This window comes from Nyctereutes procyonoides, unplaced genomic scaffold (genome assembly GCF_905146905.1).
Source record: "Nyctereutes procyonoides isolate TBG_1078 unplaced genomic scaffold, NYPRO_anot_genome, whole genome shotgun sequence".
Taxonomy (NCBI): Eukaryota; Metazoa; Chordata; class Mammalia; order Carnivora; family Canidae; genus Nyctereutes; species Nyctereutes procyonoides.
Window position 1 is genome coordinate 67,687,403 of NW_026575126.1, and position 21,629 is coordinate 67,709,031.

The 21,629-nt window shown below is 43.5% G+C and overlaps 1 protein-coding gene across 2 annotated transcripts in view; it reads right to left on the bottom strand.

The window, feature by feature from the left end:
- SMURF1 (SMAD specific E3 ubiquitin protein ligase 1) overlaps positions 1–21,629 on the bottom strand; it is a 109,429-nt gene that overhangs the window by 14,470 nt on the left and 73,330 nt on the right. For both annotated transcript variants that reach the window (XM_055340217.1, XM_055340215.1), the window contains exons 2-11: positions 18,197–18,235; positions 16,961–17,069; positions 15,272–15,405; positions 15,051–15,116; positions 13,742–13,817; positions 11,999–12,240; positions 11,193–11,277; positions 9,386–9,532; positions 7,889–8,087; positions 6,016–6,119 (exon numbers count right to left, since the gene is read on the bottom strand). In XM_055340217.1, coding sequence (XP_055196192.1) covers positions 6,016–6,119; positions 7,889–8,087; positions 9,386–9,532; positions 11,193–11,277; positions 11,999–12,240; positions 13,742–13,817; positions 15,051–15,116; positions 15,272–15,405; positions 16,961–17,069; positions 18,197–18,235 — 1,201 coding nt within the window. The remainder of the gene's footprint in view (positions 1–6,015; positions 6,120–7,888; positions 8,088–9,385; positions 9,533–11,192; positions 11,278–11,998; positions 12,241–13,741; positions 13,818–15,050; positions 15,117–15,271; positions 15,406–16,960; positions 17,070–18,196; positions 18,236–21,629) is intronic.

Here is a 21,629-nt window from a genome sequence, read left to right on the forward strand (position 1 = left end):
CACACCATGTGTGGGATGTATATCTCTCTATAGCTCTCTGTAGGGGGTCTGCTTCCCTACAGTACACAGAGGAAGGACCCCAGGCCTGAAACAATACAAGACCCAACTGGAGGCAGGAAAAGGGCAGAACTCACAGCTCTTTTTGCTAGAGCACCGTGTCAGCCAAAGCTGCTCCACAAAGACTTCTCCCCATGCGGAAGACTTAATAAAAATAGGACACGTAGAAAGAAGAGAACTCCTACCAAACTAAACCAAGCTATTCCTGACAATATATATAATACCAGCCATGCAAAGGAATGATGGTAGGTTGGAACAGTTCAGGATACTGAATTTCTGAGACTATAAAGGAAATAGCATAGAAGAGGGAATGCAAGTAGTCTAATTTCAATTATTGGGGCAAATAGGAATGTCTAGGGAGATTCTCTTTCTGCCCCCCTAATCCTCTTGCCCAGAGACAGAATTTGTGCTATTGAGGGCAAACAGAAGTTACATTTGCCAAAAGAAAGATGGTTCCTAGAATCAAGATCGAGAAGTTCAAGAAATAATCTAAGGATAGTCTTGAAAGGAAAAATGTTTCCCATGGAGAGTTGGTGCGGAGGTGAGCGCACTGTTGGGCAAACGCATGCCTTTCTGCATCTGTCATCCCAGGTGGATTTGGCCGGAGGGTGGGAGAAGGGCAGAGACAGTCAGTGGGACGAAGGTGGAGGAATCATTCCATCTGGGCCTGAAGGCCAGATTGTGACTTCTTGCTTTTTAATTCTTTTCTTTGGCTGCTGAAGAAAATACCAGCTCTACCCAGAAACCAAATGAGACCACCTGACCACCTATAATGCTTTTCAGAACATAATTTTTCTTGGGGCAACTGCTGTAGGGCTGAGAGTTGGCTTGTGTTTTCTAAATCGTGGGCATGTGAGGCTGTCCTACCCCCTGACTTCCCAAGACACATCCTTACAGGAGGAGCACGGGCCTCCTCTGTAGCAGCTACCAGAGATTTCATAATTATTTGTGTAATTCTTTCATTAATGTCTGTACCTCATCAGACCCGGGACTTTGGAGGGGCAGAAATCATGTTACTTTGCTCACTGTGGTATCCCTAGTACACGTAGAGTCTCAACATTTAATGGTTAATGAGTAAACACAATTCTCATACAAATGACAGGGGTGTTAAGAAGATTCAGTCATGTGAAGACTCATAGATGATGGATAAGAACTTCTCAATTTATATTTTGTTTTTTTGTTTTTTTTTTAATTTTTTTAAATTTTTATTTATTTATGATAGTCACAGAGAGAGAGAGAGAGAGAGAGAGGCAGAGACATAGGCAGAGGGAGAAGCAGGCTCCATGCACCGGGAGCCCGACGTGGGATTCGATCCCGGGTCTCCAGGATCGCGCCCTGGGCCAAAGGCAGGCGCCAAACCACTGCGCCACCCAGGGATCCCTCAATTTTTATTTTGTTACCATGGAATCAATAAATGAGTATGTTATGACAACATAAAAAGATTTTTTAAATGCTACAGCAGGGCAGCCCAGGTGGCTCAGCGGTTCAGCGCCACCCTCAGCCCAGGACGTGATCTTGGAGACCTGGTATCGAGCCCCATGTTGGGCTGCCTGCATGGAGCCTGCTTCTCCCTCTGCCTATGTCTCTGCCTCTCTCTCTGTGTCTCTCATGAATAAATAAATAAAATCTTTAAAAAAATAATTAAAATGCTAGAGCAGTACAGCCACTGTGAACGGCAGTATGAAGGTTCCTCAAAAAATTAAAAATAGAAATACCATGTAATCCATTAACTCCACTACTGGGTATTTACCCAAAGAGAATGAAAACACTAATTGAAAAAGTTGTATACACTCTATGCTTACTGCAGCATTATTTACAATAGCTAAGATCCGGAAGCAACCTCAGTGTTCACGGACAGGTGAACGATAAAGAACATGTGGTATACATACATGATGGAATGTTAATCATAAAAAAGGGTGAGATCTTGCCACTTGTGACAATATGCTAAGTGAAATAAGCCAGAGAAACAAAATATCATATGATTTCATTTATATGTGGAATCTAAAAAATACAACAAAACAAACAAAAGCAGAGACAGACCCATAAGGACAGAGAACTAACTGATGGCTGCCAGGGGTAAGGGGTGAAGGGCGGGGTCAGGTGGGTGAAGGGGAGCAGGGGAGCAGGCGACCACGGCAATAAGGAAGTCCCAGGGAGAGAAGGTACACAGCACAGGGTTATGGCCGGTGGTAGTGCCGTGGCACTCACTGTATGGTGACAGGTGGTGGCCATGCTTGTGGTGAGCAGAGCATAAGATGTAGACTTTTACAAAACATTATGTTGTACACCCGAAACTAATGTTACATCGTGTGTCAATACTTCAATAAGAGAAAAAAAAAAAACCCTCAGAGATGGGGAAGTAAAAATAAATAAATAGACTGTCCAGAACCACCACTTTTGTTCACATTAAGAAAACACACTCAAGCACCGGAAGTTGAGATCTCCTAGAAGTAGGGGAAAAAATTTCCCAAGCAAAGATGGGAAATGAAAGAAAAAGAGGAGAGACCTGAAGGGTCAGCCCAGGGAATCCAGCTTCTGAGCAAGAGGCACTTCAAGAGCAAAGCAAGGACATGGAAGGGAGGACACTGTGAGTCAGAACATGCCGCTGCTTGGGCAGCACCTTGTCAGGTGCTCTTCTGGGAAGTGGGGACTCAACAAGGACAGGGTAGCTCCGGGGCACATGGGCCGTGGCATGCAGGCCGGGGCCAGGGAAGGACCCTAAAGGGGACTGTGTGAGCAGACTCCAGAGAACAGAGGGACAGGCTACCCGAAAATCTCAGGATACTATAGGCCCGAGGCAGGCCGCAGGGAGAGTGCAGCCACCACAGGCCAGGCCTGGGACCACCTGTGAGGCATCAGCTGGAGGCTCTGGAATAGGGAATGACCGCCAGAATCTCTAGAAAGTTCACACTAGCTGCCTCAGGCAGTGGCCTATGCAGGACAGTGAGAAGCAGGGAGGCAGGGGGAATGGCCACCACATGGCAATCGGGAGCAAGGAATGGCAGAGCCTGAATGGGGAGCCAGGGAGATGGAGGGGCCACAGGTGGTCGGGGCAGGGCTCTCTGCTGAGGACCATGGCTGGATGGGCTCTGGGAGGTGACAGGGAGGGAGTCAGGGCTGCCCAGGGACCAAGGTAGGAGAAACAAGAAACTAGTATGAGGGGGCCACCAGAGATTGGGTACTGTTAGGTTTAGGAAGTTTTAAGAATCCCTGAGAAGAGCCCAGGGCAAACAAGTGCGCTGTTGAGGGGAACAAGAGGTAGGGCACAGGCGCAAAGATGTAACCCAGGGGTCACTCGGGCAAGCCTAGGACTGAGATGAGGGCTGCCGATGCTTCAGGGTAAGGAGCACCGCACAGGGGACTGGCAGTAAGCCAGAAGGCAAACAAAGAGAGGGTAGTGTCCCAGAACCAAGTGGAAAAAGAGCTTCGAGAATAGGGAGTGACCGATGCTGTCAGGTGCTGCTGCCAGCACCTGAGTGGGAAGCACAGGAGTGGTAAGGCAGGGCCTGGGGAGATGTAAGCCAAGGGAGACCTTGACACAAAAGGCTTCAGAGGACAGAAGGGTTTGCTGGGGAGGGATGCAAGAGGAAGTGAGGGATGTAGAAGCAGGGCTAGGGTGGTGAACAACTCTTGCAAGGGGTTCTGCTATAAGGAGAACAGAGAAACAAAACAGGTCAGTGAATCAGGGAGGAGCATTCTTTTTTTTTGGGGGGGGGAGGAGCATTCTTAAGCACATTTTTGTTTTTCCAGGAATTTCCCATTGTTTTTCTTTTTACTTTGCTCCATTTGCCTTTCATGCCTCCTTACAGCTTTGACAGAAGGGGATATGCTGTCCAGGGAAGGCTTGGGGGCATGTGTTTCTTTTAAGAAGGGAGTTGTAGCACACGTGTGTGTGGGCAAAACCAACCCAAGAGAAAAGGAGAGAGGAACTTTTTGAGGAAATGAGACAGATGTGAAAGAACAGTAGGAGCACAAGGTTCTGGCACGTACTGTACAAGGCGCAGGGTTGCCCTTCTGCAGGAACACACCTGGGCCACGTAGCGCCATTCAGGGAATACAGGGCCCCACACAGGGCCAGATGCTAGCAGCCTAGGTATCTGGTAGTGGTAAGGAAATACTCTTTACTTCTGTGTCCTCAGAGCAAGAGGAACCAAAGTCAGCAGCTGGGAGTAGAGGTGGGTGGGAGCGAGGGAGAGATCTGAGGAAGAGCGTAGTGGGGATGCAAGAGAAGCAGAGAGAAACATGGCAGGGAAGCATCTTCCTCCAGCCACCCTCTGCTGCTCAGGAGAGGCTCAGTGGCCCCAGGACAGACCTTTCGGAGCTGAGGTTCTACTGGCCAAGCACAGCCAATGGAAAGAGAAGTAAAGGAGTGGCTGTGGTGGTGGATGGCACGTAAGGAGGAAGGATGGGAAGGGGGTGTAAAAGAGAAAAAAGGTAGTAGATCCTGGATGACAGGTGGTTCTGGGTGGAGCTAAATAACTTCTGGTGAAGGAAGGCCTAAAATCAGACTGTCATCAGACCACAGCTCAGGAACACCCGGTGCTGGAAGACAGGACAGCAGTGCCTTCAAAGCTTTGAAGCAAAGTTATTTTCTTCCTAGAAGTCTATAAAAAAATCAATCTATCAGTCAAAATGACAATTAACAGATATTTTCTGTAAAACCTTGGAAGATTTGCCTCCCACAGGTCTTTTCTAAGAAAGCCACTTAAGAATAGACTCTGGTAACATGAGAGAGAAAACCAAGGAAGAGAAAGCTGTGAGATCCAAAAAGCAAAGCTCTAGCCCAGAAAAGCAGCGAAGCCCCAAGACGACAACTGTGCAGAAGGCCTAGAGAGCCAGGGCTGGATGGTCTCCACGACAGAGACACAGAAAGGAAGGGAGGTTTGGGGGATAGCAAAAGATGAAGTTTAATGGGGCCGTAAAGACAAAGCCTGCTTTTTTAGAAAAGAAGACAAACATGAATAAATCCTTGGAGAAATTAAAATTTGTTCAAAAGGCTAAAATAAATTATGAAATACCACCTAAGCCCTCAGTGAACAATATTTACATAGTCATAACAGTACAAACAATGTACTGATTTTCAACTCTTAATAATAATAGGCCAACATGCACAGGATACAGAACAATCTAGAAACCTTACACCTCTACACTGTGAAAGTATGATGGATGCCAGAACATAGGAGGTAAACGGGGAAGGACTTCTGAAGGGGAAGTCAGGAGTATTTATATCCCTTTTGCTTATGAAAATGAGGTCAAGAGATACCATCTCCAGTTGACAAACCAAAAATAATGGTGAAAACACATCATGTACAGTTACAAAGACAATGAAAGAAGATCTACAAATTGTGACGGCACCAAACTAGGAATGGAAAGTATTAAATTAGATCTCACCACAAGCATTATCCCATCTATCTGTGTCTATGATCATATACATAGTCAATGCATAATGTCTGAACTTGGTCAATTTAGTGACACAATGTTACCTTACCTATTAGAAGAAATAGTTAAAAGAGCAAAAAAGGCAGTTGTCTCAAAGGTGTAATGAGGTAGGATGGGAAATAGCAGCTTTTCATTTTTCTATTTTTAAGATCATGTGCAGGAATTCTTTTGACCAACCAATTTTGCATTTTGCAAAATTCCTTTCAAACAAGTGCCCCAAAAGTCCTCTCCTGAGAAGAGCAAGGCTGCCTCCCACCCAGACTAATTTCAGGAGCAGGTCCCTCGTGTTTCAGGTGTGGAGCTGCCAGATAGAGTGGAGGGGCGGGGGTGGGGGTTTGAAAAATTTAAACCTCTCTTTCCAAGAAGTAAAGTGTGGCTCTGCCACACCCTCATTGCCAGAAGCGCTGAAGGCCACATGGGAGTCCTGATCACCCCAGGACAAGCGCCTCCCCGAAAACCTCCCATCTGGGCAGTGCAGAGCCCCATGGAGCAGAAAGTGGGACTGACCCAGCCCCTCACCTTGCCACTCCGCCATAATCCAAACCTTCTTCTCCCCGGAACTTCACCATCAGCCGCTTCTTCAAATCCTTTGGCCGCATCTTCATGATCTGGCGGTAAGATTCCTGCTCGGCAAAATGACAGTGTCAGAGAGAGGAACAGGTGGCATTAAGTTACAGTTACAAAAAGGTGAAAGGTTGTCAGATGAAGCCTGAATTAGGATGCATATTCATTTAAATCCAAGTTCACTCTGGTTCCTTATCAGAGCATTGATTTGGTGTCTAGTGTCCCGTGTAGCTTATGAAGTGGCTCCTGTCACCAGATCTCCCCGGGTCTCCCTCAGAAACGAGGCAGCTGGTGCCAGGCAACACCACACCGAAAGGACACTCACAGACTCATTCTCAGCATAATCACTAAAGGCTTCAGAGCACACATCCTCCCTAGAGCCCATGTTCTCCACACAAATTAATTTTAATGTGGCCATACTAAGAACAGCTTCTTTATTTTAACCAACATGAAGATGTCACTAGAGAATCTGAATAGTAAAAACATTCTAAGCCTGTTTTTATATCTGAGGTGAAGAACCACATGATTTCCACAGAGTCAAAAAAGCAAAAGAAAGGTTTTAGTAAGACATACAGTAGCTTACCCAAAACACAGAGAACAGGTGGCCAGCCCAGCCTGCCCCCAGATTCAGCATTTTGAGTGGAACTAGCTGAATGTTTGTAGACATTTTCAATGATAAGGCACTTGAGAATCTTTTCATGCTTTAAATTTAATGTAATTCAAGCTCTGGCATCCCAAGAGGGAAAGAGGATGCTGAGTGGAATGATCTGGCAGCAACATGTCAATAATTCAGCTCTTTTCTCTCCCCAGCAACCAGTTAAGACTGCTCAACGGCCATTTTGGCCAATTCCTCCATTTGCCCAACACTGGAACACAAGCTAACCCTGGGCATTTCCTCAGTACCCATCACCATGAAGGCTCCCCAAGCCACAGTCCTCACTCACCCCTGTGCCCCTCCTCCTGCTGCTGCAGCCCAGTAGGAATCTGCGTTCAGGCCCTATCCAGTCTCCTTTGATCACTTCTGCCAATGATGCCACAAAGGCAGGCCAGATGTGGCCCAGATGAAGGTAGAATCGTGGAGATTCTACCTTCCGATCATCTTCCTGGAGTAAAGGGCCCCGTCTACAAGAGGGTCCCGCCTGGTTGGTGGCCTTGATCCCTCCGAGGAGCTGTATGAAGGACAGAACCCTTCCCAGGACCCAGCTGATCTTCCTTATTTCCTGAAAACACAATGTAGTGGCCATTTGGTCCCTAAGCTGCTCTGAGGAGGCCATGCCAATGGATGAAGCTCTGTGCAAGGGCAATAGAAGGAATGACTGGTTCTGAAGAAACCAGGCAGATTTTGGGAATGCGTATCTGCACAGAGCAGGTAAGAGGATTTCCATGATTTTTTTTTAATACTTTATTTATTCATGAGAGACACACACAGAGAGAGGCAGAAACACAGGCAGAGGGAGAAGCAGGCTCCTCACAGGGAGCCCAATGTGGGACTTGATCCCCAGATTCCGGGGATCACAATGCCCTGAGCTGAAGGCAGACACTCAACCAATGAGCCACCCAGGTGTCCCAACAGGATTATTTAGTACTAGTTTCGGTATAAATCTTTTTATTTTCACTTTAGAGGCTCTTGAGCTTTTCAGCTTTTCAACTTCCACCACAAGAGGAAATACAGTCTGTTTCTCTGTGTGACCACTGGTCCTGAAAAAGCCCTGGAATTCACTGAGTAATAAAATCAAGGCCTGAAACACCCAACAGAAAGGAGAATGCACTGTTTGTAAACAGGGATGAAGAATCCGTGCCTCACTGCTGGTCACACCAAATTTCATACCTCAAATATTTCTTCTCTGGATACTTCGATGCGGCAATGGCCGGCTTGGGGCTGCTGAAGTGAAAGCTCATGTCTGAGCACCTTCAGCTTCTGCACTAAATCTCGTTCATATCTCTGGGCAGGCAGCTCCTCATCTTCCACGGAGCCCTCGCTGGGCAAAGGCAGTGGCTGGCTGGGCTCCTTTAGTTGGCACTGGTGACTGGAAAGAACAGAAGCATCTAGGTCACTCCAAAGCAGCAGCCAAGGGAGCTGCAAGCAGTGCCCCCCACACTGAGTGACTGAACTGCAAGAAGAAATGTTCTCTCTGCTGATATAACCATACATGAAGATGTGTAAACACTGACAGTGGCCACCACTGGCCTACATAGAGAGGTCTAGATACGGCCTAAATAAAGAATAATACCCCAATTCCAATTCCAAGCAACTGCTCATCCCATTCATTTTCAGTGCTATAAAGAAAAGCATAAATTGCAATCATTTATCACGCATCTGGTATGTATCTGTGAGACTGACCAATGTGTAGTTGGTGAGATGTGCCTTGGTGGCTAGGATTACATGGAGTTGACGTGAGAAATTTCATAAGCAGATTATCATAAAGGGGCAAACAATGCCAGTGCAATATAATGGAAACCATTCCTCATTTTCACGACCCAGGCATTTCTAAGCCCACTCAGAAAATTCTGGTAGAATCAAGGAATAGGGCTAGTAGAGGAATGAAGTGGCATTTGTCTTGTTCAGGTTCTGCCACCAAGGTCAGCTGTCAAAGAAAAGGGCTAATGTGGGCTCTTAGGTTCTAGAGAACACAACAAACCCAGAACACTGAACATGGGATCCCAGATAACTTTCAGTTCCAAGTTGTCCCAGAATGATGGGCATAGGACAAGGTTCCAGTGAGGAGCATTATGGACTGTAGCAGCCCTTCCAGGTGGTGACGAGCAGGCACTAAGGAAAAGCCTAATTTCACTGCCCCTCGCTCTAAGGGCCACCAACTCCCTCAGAGAACTGCATGACGGAAGCTTCAAGAATGGAGCTGTACTGTCTAATACTGCCCTCTCAGTGAATTTTATTTAGGCTGTAGCAATAAAAGGTGGCCAACAATACAGCTTCAGAACTACTCATGGCTTTTTTTATTTTTTTAAAAATTTATTTACTTATTTGAGAGTGAGAGAGTGAGAGAAAGCATGAGCAGGGGGAGGGGGAGAGGGAGAAGCAGAACCCCTGCTGAGCAGGGAGCCTGATGCAGGACTCTATCCCAGAACCCTGGGATCATGACACGAGCCAAAGGCAGAGCCAACTGAGCCAACTGAGCCAACCAGGCACCCACAGAACCGCTCACAGTTTACTGAGAGTTTGAAATGCATATCTGCCCACCAAATATCTATATTGTACTTATTCTCCACTAACAAACCATGTAGTAGGTACATTAAGAAAAATATTAGTAGAAAACATGAAATTATAAATGTAAAAGATCAACAAAGATTTTGTAAAAAGTCTTACTTCATGATGTGATGTAATCTTGGGTCTGTAAACTGGGTTGTCCGGTTATTATGATCTACAAAATATATTCTCCCCGAAACTGTACTTCTGACTTCCCAACCTGGTGGCAGTGGTCCAAGTTCATCACAATTCACACTGTTAAGGTCTCTACCAAAATGGAAGATAACAGAGAAGTTTGTCCATCTGAGAGTGGAGGTATACGACCAAAACTTCAGTGAGAGGAACCTGGTCAATGCGGCTGTGTCCCAGTTCTCCTAAGAACAACAGTCATGGTGCTACTTACATGCCAAAGTCCTACTGAGTCCAGGCCTCCGTGCTGCAAGTGGCAGCAACACCCGAGAGATAAAAATGAGGCTTTCAGAGCCTACAACCATGAGGGAACCTGGTCCCCATCTTCCCCCAGGTCCCACCTAGGAAGAGCATTTCTTACACAAAAGAGGGCCAAGTAGCTGGAAATAGCTGATTGCTGTCAGAAAACTATTTGAATTTACAAGCTAAATTAAATGCTCAAGGTCACAAAGGTATCTTCACTGAAAAGCTCCCAGAAGCACAAGTTTAAAGCTCCAGGGGACTTATGAAATGCCTTCGAAATCTCCCATTTCTGAGCAGATGCAGCGGAAAGAGGCATTCTCATGCTTTACTGGGCTTTGTTACACAAATGTTTCTGATTCTAACCTCTCGGTTAGTGAGGTCAGTCCAGTCTAGTCACATGGGAGCAGATCATCACTGACCAAGTCACTTGTCTAATTAGCCCAACACCTGACATTTCCTACAGTGGGTACTAATGAGACACCTCATTCATTTGCAGGTAATATTTCTATTCTAATTATAGATACTGAATCTTAAAGTTAATAGAGACTCAGGAAGTCAGTGACAGGAAGCTTGTTGTCAATCAAACAAATTATGAAGAGAAAGGAAAGGAGCATTACTAAAAATGTTATTAGGTAGTAGTGCTATTCGGAAACAAAACAAAAAATTTGGAAAGGAAAGCAAAACAAAGGAAAAGAAAAAAGACTTAACTCCATTATGGGGCAGGGGAGGGGAGGGGGTCTCTCTGACCTGGACTCAGGTGTATGGCCTTGTAGAAGGAATTTGTATAGAAAAGCCTCATCTCCCCTAGCAATGGTCCCCAAGGGACTGAGGCCATAGGGGCAGTCAAGTAGAAGAGAGAAAAGGTAATTGAGTCTATTTCCTTTGTAATGTTTTCTCATGGAAAATTTTCAGCACACAAAAAAGTAGAGCGAGACCATCGATGAATAACCAACATTGACAATTACCAGCTCACTGTCCATCTACCTTGAACCTGCCCCCTAACCCCCCCACCCAGATTATTTGAAAATCTCAGACATCCTATCATTTCAACCATTGATTATTTTTAGTGGAAAATGAGAGCAACACATCTTGAAGGACTCATTGGCTTTTCAAGCAAGAGCACATGTGATTTCATCTAGGGGTGAGGTTCTTTTTCAGTTATGTGATCTGCTTTCAAGGTATAGGCAGGCTTTCTAAAGGACCCACCTGTGAGACAGCAGGTGCCCATTTACAAAGAGGAGCCTGAAGGGGGCAGCAGGACTGGGACTCTAACCTAGAGAGCCTGGGTCTGAGACCGGGTGTGGGTGACTCATTCTCTCTGTGAAGCTGCTCTTCTTTCAGCCGGGGGTGGGGGTGGTGATAGTGGTGTGTGTGTGTGTGTGTGTGTGTGTGTGTGTGTGTGTGTGTGTGTGTTATCATCCAGCAGGGAGGTGGGGGGAGTCCCCTTGGACTGCTGGAGAGAGGGCTTTGGCCGTGCACATTTCAGAAGACCTACCTTGGTATCCTGGGGTCATGCCACGTGCTAACTCCAGTCTGCGTGTGCAAAAAGTAAACTTGCCCCTGAACCGTTGTTCTTTGCTCTGCACAAGACATCAGAGGATGCAGGTCAGTTAGATTCAATCCTGAGGAGAGCTTTCAACGAATCCTCAAAGCACAGAGTCTAAGCTTCCTTTCGGTATTCTTTAAAATCATGGAGAAGAGGACAGTGATTCGCCTCTGATGGACCTGCTAACTTCACAAACCCTGTGCATGTACTGGGGCAGCTCTCACTGCTCCCTGCTCACACCTGCAGACGTGATGCTCCCCTCCCTCCGCCGCACCCCATGAGTAGCTGGCCATGTCTCTGCCTGGAGACTGATCTCCCCTTGACCACGGTCACCTCCGTCTGCTCTCACTTCTATTATTATCTGCATATCTGAATCCTATTCCTCCTTCACTGTGTTCTCCTCTCTGGGGCAGTCATATGATCCCTTCTCTCCGTCGTCCCAGTGCTGTCCTTCCCACATTCAAACCACAGAAGGCTACACCTACCCTCCTCCAGCCCACGCATCATCTAGGATTTTTTTGGGTATTCATTTGCCTAAAATTTTCACACGATTGCTAAACTGGGAGAGTAGAGCAATTGCTGACAAATTCATGATTTATCACGGCCTTTTTTACTGGTCTTAATTCTGACACAACCATCATGTGGCATGGCTCTACACACATCAGCAGTTATGGCACATACCAGTTATTAAAAAAAGGGTTTAAAAAACAAACCAGCATAACCAGCAGGCGAGATGGTGGGGCAAGTTCTCTCACCATAGCCTTCAGGCAGTTCTGGTGACTGATGGCCGTGGGGTCGGTTCTGGGGCGTTTGTAGTGACCCCCGGACCTCGGAATTTCGTAGCCGCTGTGCCTGGAGTCTTTGATCTTGACTTGGAGATTCCACGAACCTACAGTCCCCTCCCCCTGCAGCAGCACCTGTACTGTCAGTGTAGGGGGCTGGCTCCTCCATGAAGCAGCTGAGTGGCCTCCCAGGCCCTGAATCTTCATACACGGTTCTGAAGAGGAGAGGAGGACAGCACACATGGGGACAGTGGCCCAAGACAAGCACCGAAAAAAAAACCCCAACTCGACACTCCCCCAAACCCATTTACTGCGCTTTTCTTCAATAGAGATAGATGCCCTCAGTGCCTAGCTGCGTGAAATTCATTCTGTACTACTGAAACATAAAGACAGACTTTTTCACGAGGAAAAGCAGCCAAAGGGAGCCATATGTAAAGTGCCACCGAAGCCACATGCAGGGTTCCAACCTCAGGGAGAGCTGAATGATTGAAAACCCAACCTTGCACTACAAGGAGCTCCTGAAATGAGATTTCATTTTTCTTGCTTTAAAATCAAATCCAAATACCCCATTTTCCTTGTTACTTTACTCTATAATAGAACTCCTGGCTATACAAAGTGATGCAATGACTTTGAGTACTCCCCAACATAAATCTCTACCTCCTGAACAATTCTGAAGACAATTTACCTTAACAGGCCATTCCCTTCACAAGTATTCTTAAAAAAAAATCTTTGAAACATTGAATATTTCCAAATATATACAAATTGAGAGACCATCTCAACAACCATCCCCTACATCCCACCCCTGGAACTCATCACCCAGCTAGAACAATGGCCAGCTCGTAGCTACTCCTCCAATCTCTCCCCTCCAATGGATCATTCTGAAACAAATCCCCAAGTGTTTCCATTCCATTCTTAAATGTTTCAGGATATATCTCAAGAAGATAAGGACCTTTTCCATTATCATGACTAAAAAAAAGGACACTGATTTTCTTTTAATATCATCAAATACCAGTGTCCAAATTTCTTCAGGCAGTAGTCTCATTAATCAAGATCTAAACAAGGTCCCCACACTGCATTTAGTAGGTGTGTCTCTAAAGTCTCTTTTATTACTAATTTGTAGATTCTCTTTCTTTTTGTTTATTTCTCTTGCCATGTAGTTGTTGAAGACAGAGTTGCCTCCCACACTCTGCCCTTGGGAATGGGCAGCCTATTTCCCCATCCTCTCCATCTCCAATATGTGTGTTAATGTCAGATTACCTCTTTTTGGTGTTTTAGCAACTATTAATGATTACTGTCCAGCTCCACTGAGGCACTGGAATTGCAAAACTGTGATAGTGACCAATGGGTTCTTAAGGCTGGGTTTTTTGGGTTTTTTTTTTAATGTTTTAGGGCTTTTTTTCCCCCTGTCATTATGAACTCAAGAATTTTTAATGTATTTGATGTGTTTCCATTCAGTTATAATTCAGTTATAATTCTCATTGATGGCCAAACTTCCATCTTTGGCCCATGAAAATCTCCTTCAGTTGGATCCTGAGTCTTGTGGGCGCAACCCCAACTTATCTTTACAGCTTCCCTTATAAAGGAAACTGGACCCTGCCTTGATCCCAAAGTTCTTTCTTGTATCTCAGGCATTCAGCACAAAGGTGTGAAGGCTACTTTCATGGAACATGAGAGCCCAAGGCAGCCAAGACCTGAGAGGGTCACAAGGATACGTACCCTTCATTCTCTACCAGTCCTCTGCAGTCTACCACAGAGCCTCCAGTGCCTATCCTGTCTCGTGTCTGTAAACTGACTAAAACAGAAAAGAACATCTTGCATTAAAATCCAGTGGCAGTTCATACAGTTGTAATACAATGAGCCATTCCAAATGTGTAACTTACATACATTATTAGACAAAGCGAGGCACATGTATATACAGAAACACATCTATTCCTAAGGCTCCCAAGTATGAAGCATTTACTCCAATAGCTGCATGCCACTGCATACCGCTTGGAACATTCCTGGTAAATGTGGAGAAGGAGGTGCTGTGTTTTCACATTCCCCACAAAGATAACAGATTCACAAAAGTCACTTCCTCTGAGTGACCTCATTTGTAAAGAAGATCTTGACTTACGCTTAACAAGGACACAGCACTTTCAGTATCTGCGAAGGTCTAGATGAATTTAAATATTTATTCTCTATTCCTACTACGAACAACAGAGACATTTATAGAGTTGCTTCACTTATTCATTTTTCCCCTGGCACATCACTCCATAGAGAAAAAGAAATCACAAACAAGTAAACAAAAAAGTATTAAGTGAGAACTTTCTCATTATGACAATTTTCAGGATGCATACCCACTGTTCATTTATTTGGAGTCAAGTCTCTTCAAGACAATACCTGAAAGTTCTGGTGTCCTAACTCACTCTGGTATGCAGCTGAAACTAGGTTTTCTCTGACTCCTTGCAATGCACACAGTCAACATTTGAATTACCCTAAAATGCTAGTAAGATGGGGTGGATAATAGAACAGGCCACTTGACAGATAAATCGCTTCCAATGGGATAACTCCAGTCAACACTTGTAACTTTAGCACATTGGATTTTCCTCCTCCTACATATTTCAATCCTGACTGAAGTCTTCCGAAGTCATCCTTGCTTTGTACATACACGACAGGGCTTCCTGAAGAAACTATTTCTCAGCTCTTGCATGTGTGGCCACCATTCTTATATACACTTGGAGGAGACAATGACAAATTAATTATCCATGAATACGGTGTCTACGATTATATTTAAAATTATAACCCAAAATTCTTTTGAAGCCTGGTCATTTTAACTCAACTTGGAATGACGGGATGAAGGGAATTAGATAAAATAATAAAACCACACAAGATGAACGTTTTTAGTGCCGAAAAGATGGCCCCGGATGTGGCTTGTCCTCTGAAATATGTCACCACTGTCAGTGCCTGTGTGTGCTTTCTTGGTGATGAAGCGTTGAATGTTAAAGTCTGTAAAAGCATCTCTTTATACAGATGAGAAAGTTCTTACCCACTATTTGGCCACGAACTGCATCAGTATCTGAGGGATTTAGTTTGCATAGATCCAAACGCTGGTCTGCAAACAAACAATTCAAAACTTAACCCAGGGAAATGTTAACTAGGTAGGAAGGCAGGAATTTGTGTATTCAGTATTCAAAAGAAAAAAAAAAAAAGATGCCTCATAAGCCTTCTTCAGTTGTATTGAGAGGCAGAAAAGCATTTGGTTCTTACATCCAGTATCTTTTAATCTGCTGATGGCATTGGAGAGTAGGCGCACACAGCCCAGAAAGCCAGCTCCCTGCTTCTTGTGGATCTTCTTGTGGTTCCACACGCTGATGGTTATAGAATCAGTTTTCCCAACATACCTGAAAACACGCAAATTCCCTTTTAATTGTCTTTCTGCATTATGGTAGCTCACTGAGATTTACTCTGATTGATTTGTTAGTACAAAAGAGTCCTTTTAAAATGGTGGTGGCTCTCTATTCCACATCTAACAGGCACTCAATAAATATACATCTCCTTACTTCAATGGTTAAGGAAAAGGACAACAGCCAGTTATATAAGAAGCAAATATACATAAACTAGACCATGATAATAATCTTGTAACAGAGATTCACCCTATTTTCATAGTTCCAAGGACAATGACATTATTCATAAATTCCCACCAACTAGGCTTAATGTAGAATACCAGTTTGCAACAAGGGCCTACTTATAAACCCACGGATCCACCCAAAGCACACTGAAGAGTACTAAGTCAGACTTTATACCCCTCCTATTTGCCATGCAAATCAACCAAGAAGGCAGCTTTCGAGACAAGGGATGACAACCACTTTCCAAGCCACTTAGGATTCTTGAGTGTAACTGAAATGGGTCTTGGAATCCAGTTACGAAAAATCCCACCAAAAACTCAGTGCAATCTGTATCCTACAAAACCAAGAATCACTCCACGTTCCTTCAACCAAAATTTCTTACCAGGGACATGAAAACGAAGGTGTGTATAAAATAGTGGCTTTCAAAGTACAATCCATCTTACGAACGAATGTAAGAAATTGATGGTTGCATAGGCTTATACACATTCAACCACCCAAACTATATTTTCTCTTGTAGAAAATATATTTGTACTAAAAAGTGGGATTTTAAAAAATAGAGATACATATAATACATATTTGCATAATAAACATGCATGATAATAATGCATTTTTATTTTTATTATTTTTTTAATAATGTATTTTTTAAAAGATTTTATTTGTAAGTAATCTCTACGATCAAAATAGGGCTTGAACTTACAACCCCAAGGTCAAGAGTCCCATGCTTCCACCAACTGAGCCACAATATGCATTTTTAAAATAAAATTCTAGGGGTGCCTGGTTGGCTCAATTGGTTAAGCATCTACCTTTGGCTCAGGTCATCATCCTAGGACCCTGGGATCAAGCCCCAAGTCAGTCTCCACACTCCGCATGGAGTCTGCCTCTTCCTCTCCCTCTGGCCCTCCTCCTCTGCTCCTGCTCTCCCTCACTTTCTCTCAAATAAATAAATAAAATATTAAAAAAAAAACTAAAAGTACAGTAAAAACTCTACAACCAGGTTTGGAGTCTCAATGGAAAAGATAAAAAACAAAAAAGAGTAGCATATAGAAGACCTGAACTATGGCCTTTTTTTCCTGTTAGGACGGCCAGGAGATTGAAAAGTCTGACACAGTTACAGAAGCAAACCATAAAAATCCACGAAAATGTCAAATGTAAGAACTTCCAAGTACACAGATTCTAAAATAAGGCAGTATGTATTCATTTGGCTGTCCACTTTTGTTATCAGTAAGAAATCAGTAAATCATTTTTATCTTTATTATTAAACATTTATCTTAAAAGCTAGATACCTACTTTCCTGGGGTTCCCCAAAAGGCTTATAGAATATTCAACTCACAGATCGTAGTGCTGGTTCCATTTTGGGTCCAACGTGTTTTTCACAGTGTCCGTTGAGTGGCACTGCCCAGATCCATCCACCACAATCTTTGCAAAGGGGTCGGGGAGTCCTACAGGAGAAGGGACAGCCACGCCTGGATGAGACTACAGATCCCTCCATGCGACACAGAACACAATCTTCCAGGCTACAGAGAGCTTCCCAAACATCTAATTTGGTGAAGATCATCCTGGTGCATTTTATTCTCTAATTAAGGGTTAGTCTGATCAGAAAAATAAGTTATTGTTAGTTAGCTTTCTAAGAAAGGCAACCAAGTATGACATGACTCTCAGATTTTGAGAGGCTAGAAAAAGATAAAATACACCTAAATTCAAAATTTCATTTTTGATCACTGAGTGAGCTAATTAAATGGAAGAAAAGGGATCTATAATTAATTGTCTTTAACCCTTCTAAAAAAGAATACCTAGAAATCTTTACTGATATTTTGTCTATTTTATCTATGGACACAAGTATTCACCAAGTCTTAATCAGGTAGGTTCCTAAATGGTGGCATCTGAATCACACACATCTACTCGATCAGAGAGGTGGCAAGACAGGGGCCTTTGGAGACACACCGGTTGGGAGTCACTACTAATGAGCTTCTTAACTGCTTGAACAGAGCCTGTGAGCCTAAGGTGAAAGTGTAAAAAATGTCACTTAAGAACTGAGCAGCATTCTTGCAAGGAGGAAGAGTGGAGAATGTCATGCTGCCGGCACCTACCTTATAGTAGGTCAATTTCTTTAAGGGGTGATTTCTTCCTTCAGAAAAAGATCCTCTATTTTTTACGCTTCCTGTCATTCTGAGGCTTTCAAAATGTGCTTTAATTTCTAAAATTCAACTTAACAATTTGACTCAAACCCAGCTATTCTATAGAAAAATGTCTCTTGTGAATTTGAGCTGAGAACACTTCATCCAACCCAAAGCAATATATTAGTGGGTGGAAAGACAGAAAACAGGGTGTGGCTGGAACAGGGAGCAAGAGAGATCATTTTTCTTGTAGGAGTTATAAACTCCATGCCTGGCAGCTAAGGAGCCTTGCATTGTAGTCAACTCGGAAATGAAGTGTGTCAAACCACGGAGCTATTCGCGAAAGGATCGGACTCTTAAGGGAACATTCTCGGTGGTTTTTAAAAAGTTTATTGCAAGAACATGTGAAGAGTATTAACATTGTAAAGGAGCAAAAGCAGGTGGGTACTTACTGAAGAAGTCTTTCTTTGCAAGGTTCTTGGCACATAATACTGAAAACAAACAGAAATCTAGGGTTAGCATTTAGGGAGAAGATGTTCCCAACTAGTTGCTAGGGAGTGCCTTGTGTTGGCCGCCCCAACCGGCCCCCAATTAATGTGTCAAAGCCCTAACCCCAATGTGATGGCATCTAGAGGTGGGACCTTTGGGGGTGCTCAGGTTTCAATGAGGCCATCAGGGTTGGGCCCTCTGGCGGGATTAGTGCCCTTATAAGAAGAGACCCCAAAGCTTGTTCTCACTCTGCTCTCCTTGAGAGGACACAGCAAGAAGGCAGTCATCCCTATGCCAGAAAGAGGGCCCTCACCAAGACCCAAAACTGCCAGCGCCTTGATCTTAGGCTTTTCCAGCCTCTAAAACTGTGAGAAATAGATGTTATTTAAGTCAGGTAGTCTATGGTATTGTTTTATAGCAGCACAGACAACTGAGATATGAGTCTATATTTGCAATGGGAAAAAAATATTCTAGAAATTATCTTTGCCAATGATCACCTTTCAAGTTTAGTGCTACATTAAATTTAAAAACCTGACACGGGGGATCCCTGGGTGGCGCAGCGGTTTAGCGCCTGCCTTTGGCCCAGGGCGTGATGCTGGAGACCCGGGATCAAATCCCACGTCGGGCTCCCGGTGCATGGAGCCTGCTTCTCCCTCTGCCTATGTCTCTGCCTCTCTCTCTCTCTCTCTATCATAAATAAATAAAAATTAAAAAAAAAACCTGACACGTAACTAGAAAGTATTTTCTCCTCCAATTGGAATCAACTATAACAAGTTAAAGATTTAAGTTTTAATTGAAACTTTAAACCTTAAACACATATAGATTTATCAATATGCTCTTATAACTGCATAGGATCACATGAATGCCATTTTGGTTTTGTTTTTTTTTTAAAAGATTTTATTATTCATGACAGACAGAAAGAGAGAGAGAAAGAGAGAGGCATAGGCACAGAGGAAGAAGCAGACTCCATGCAGGGAGCCCGATGTGGGACTTGATCCCAGGACTCAGGATCACGTGTTGAGCCAAAGGCAGACACTCAACAGCTGAACTACTCAGGCGTCCCGAATACCATTTCAAATTAAGACCTACAATATTTACTTTATGGCTACTGCTAATAGAAACAAAAGGAACTGTGTATTTTGCACATTCAGATAAATAATAATTTTGCAAATGCTAGAGAATGGAAAGCAAGCGGAGATTGATAGAAAATATGGGGCCACCATCAAGTATTGTGAAAAACAAATGAGAAAGTGCGTATTAAGAATTTAGCACAGGGGTGCCTGGGTGGCACAGTCAGTTAAGCATCTGACTCTTGGTTTCAGTTCAGGCTGTGATCTCAGGTGGTGAGATCAAGCCCCGAGTTGGGCTCTGCAACTAGTGGAGATGTACTCTCTCTCCCCCTACCTGCTGCCTTTGCCCCTCCTGCTCATGCTCCCTTTCTCTCTAAAATAAATAAATAAATCTTTAAAAAAATTTTTTTGCACAATGCTGGCATATAGAGAGAATACAATAAATGCTATTGTTATTTTAATAATGAGGATGGCATCAGCTACTGTGAAGAAATTTTGTCACCAGTTCTGTTACATGATGAAAGCTACTATTAACAAGGGAAAATACACCAATGTCACTTTTATAGTGCTTCACAAATTTTGCCAGTTTTTAAGAATATAACCTTTTATTTTTAAACATATTTTATGAAGATATATTCATATATATTGTTCTGCAAATTTTCACTTGGTATATTTTTATGTAACAGCATTATCAGATACAATTCATACACTACATAATTCATCTATATAATGCATATAATTCAATGGTTTTTAGTATATTTGCAGGGTCATACAACCACCACAATCAATTTTAGAACATTTTCCTCATCCCCCAGAAGAGATTCCACACCCATTAACAGTTATTCCTCAAGTACCCCCACCCCACTCCTAGGCAACCACTCATCTATCTACTCTAGGTCTCTGTGGATTTGCCTTTTGAACAGTTCATATAAACAGAACCCTACCATACATGGCGTTTTGTGACTGGCTTCTTCCACCATACATGTTTTTAAAGTTCACCCATGTAGCAGCATGAATCAGGACTTCATTCCTTTTCATAACTGAGCGATACCCCTTTGTACGGACAGACCGCATTTTCTTTATATCCATTTGTCAGTTGAGAGACATTTGGGTTGTTTCCAATTTTTGGCTATTGTGAATAAACTGTGGTATAGACCTAAATTTTATTTCTCCTGTTGGGAACCTATAAGCCGTCACGTCTAACATTTTGAGGAAGTGCCAGACTATTTTCCACAGCATCTGTACTATTTCATCGTCCCACCAGCAGCTCTGAGGGCTCCGATTTCTCCACACCCTAATACTTGTTATTGTCTGTCTCTATGGTTTTTCATCTCTGTGGTTTTAATTTGCATCGCTCTGATGACTAATGACTTTGAGCATCTTTTCATGTGCTTATTAGCTATTGGCAAATCTTCTTTGAAGATATTTCTATTTAAATTGTTTTGCCTATTTTTTAATTGGCTGATTTGCCCTTTTCTGTGAGAATTATTCTTTTTTTTTAATTTTTTTATTTATGATAGTCACACACACAGAGAGAGAGAGAGAGGCAGAGACATAGGCAGAGGGAGAAGCAGGCTCCATGCACCAGGAGCCCGACGTGGGATTCGATCCCGGGTCTCCAGGATCGCGCCCTGGGCCAAAGGCAGGCGCTAAATCGCTGTGCCACCCAGGGATCCCCTGTGAGAATTATTCTAAATATATAGATATCTATAGATATCCTTATCAGATATAGGATTTACAAATATTCTATTCTGTGGGTTTTCACTTTCTTGATGGTGCTCTTGAAGCAACAAAGTTTTTAATTTTGAGGAAATCCAATGCATCTATTTTCTTTGGTTGCTTGTGCCTTTGGTGTCATGTTTAGGAAGGCTTTGCCTAACCAATGGTGTTAGAGATTTACTCCTGTATTTCTTTCTAAGAGTTTTTAGTACTTTTAGCTTCTTTACGCTTTTAACTTTTTTTTTTTTTTAGAGATTTTATTTATTTATTCATGAGAGACACAGAGAGAGGCAGAGACATAGGCAGAAGAAGTAGGCTCCCTATGGGAAGCCTGATGCAGGACTCAATCCCAGGACCCCACGATCACAACCTGAGCCAAAGGCAGAGACACTCAACCACTGAGCCACCCAGATGTCCCTACACTTTTAACTCTTAACTAGACAATTTAGGCTATGATCTATTTTGAGTTCATTTTGTGTGTAATGTAAAGAAGGGATCCAACTTCATTCCTTGGCAGGTGGATATCCAGTTTTACCAGCACAATTTGTTGAGAAGACTATTCCTTCCCCATCGACTTGTCTGGACCCTTGCTGAAAATTAATTCCCT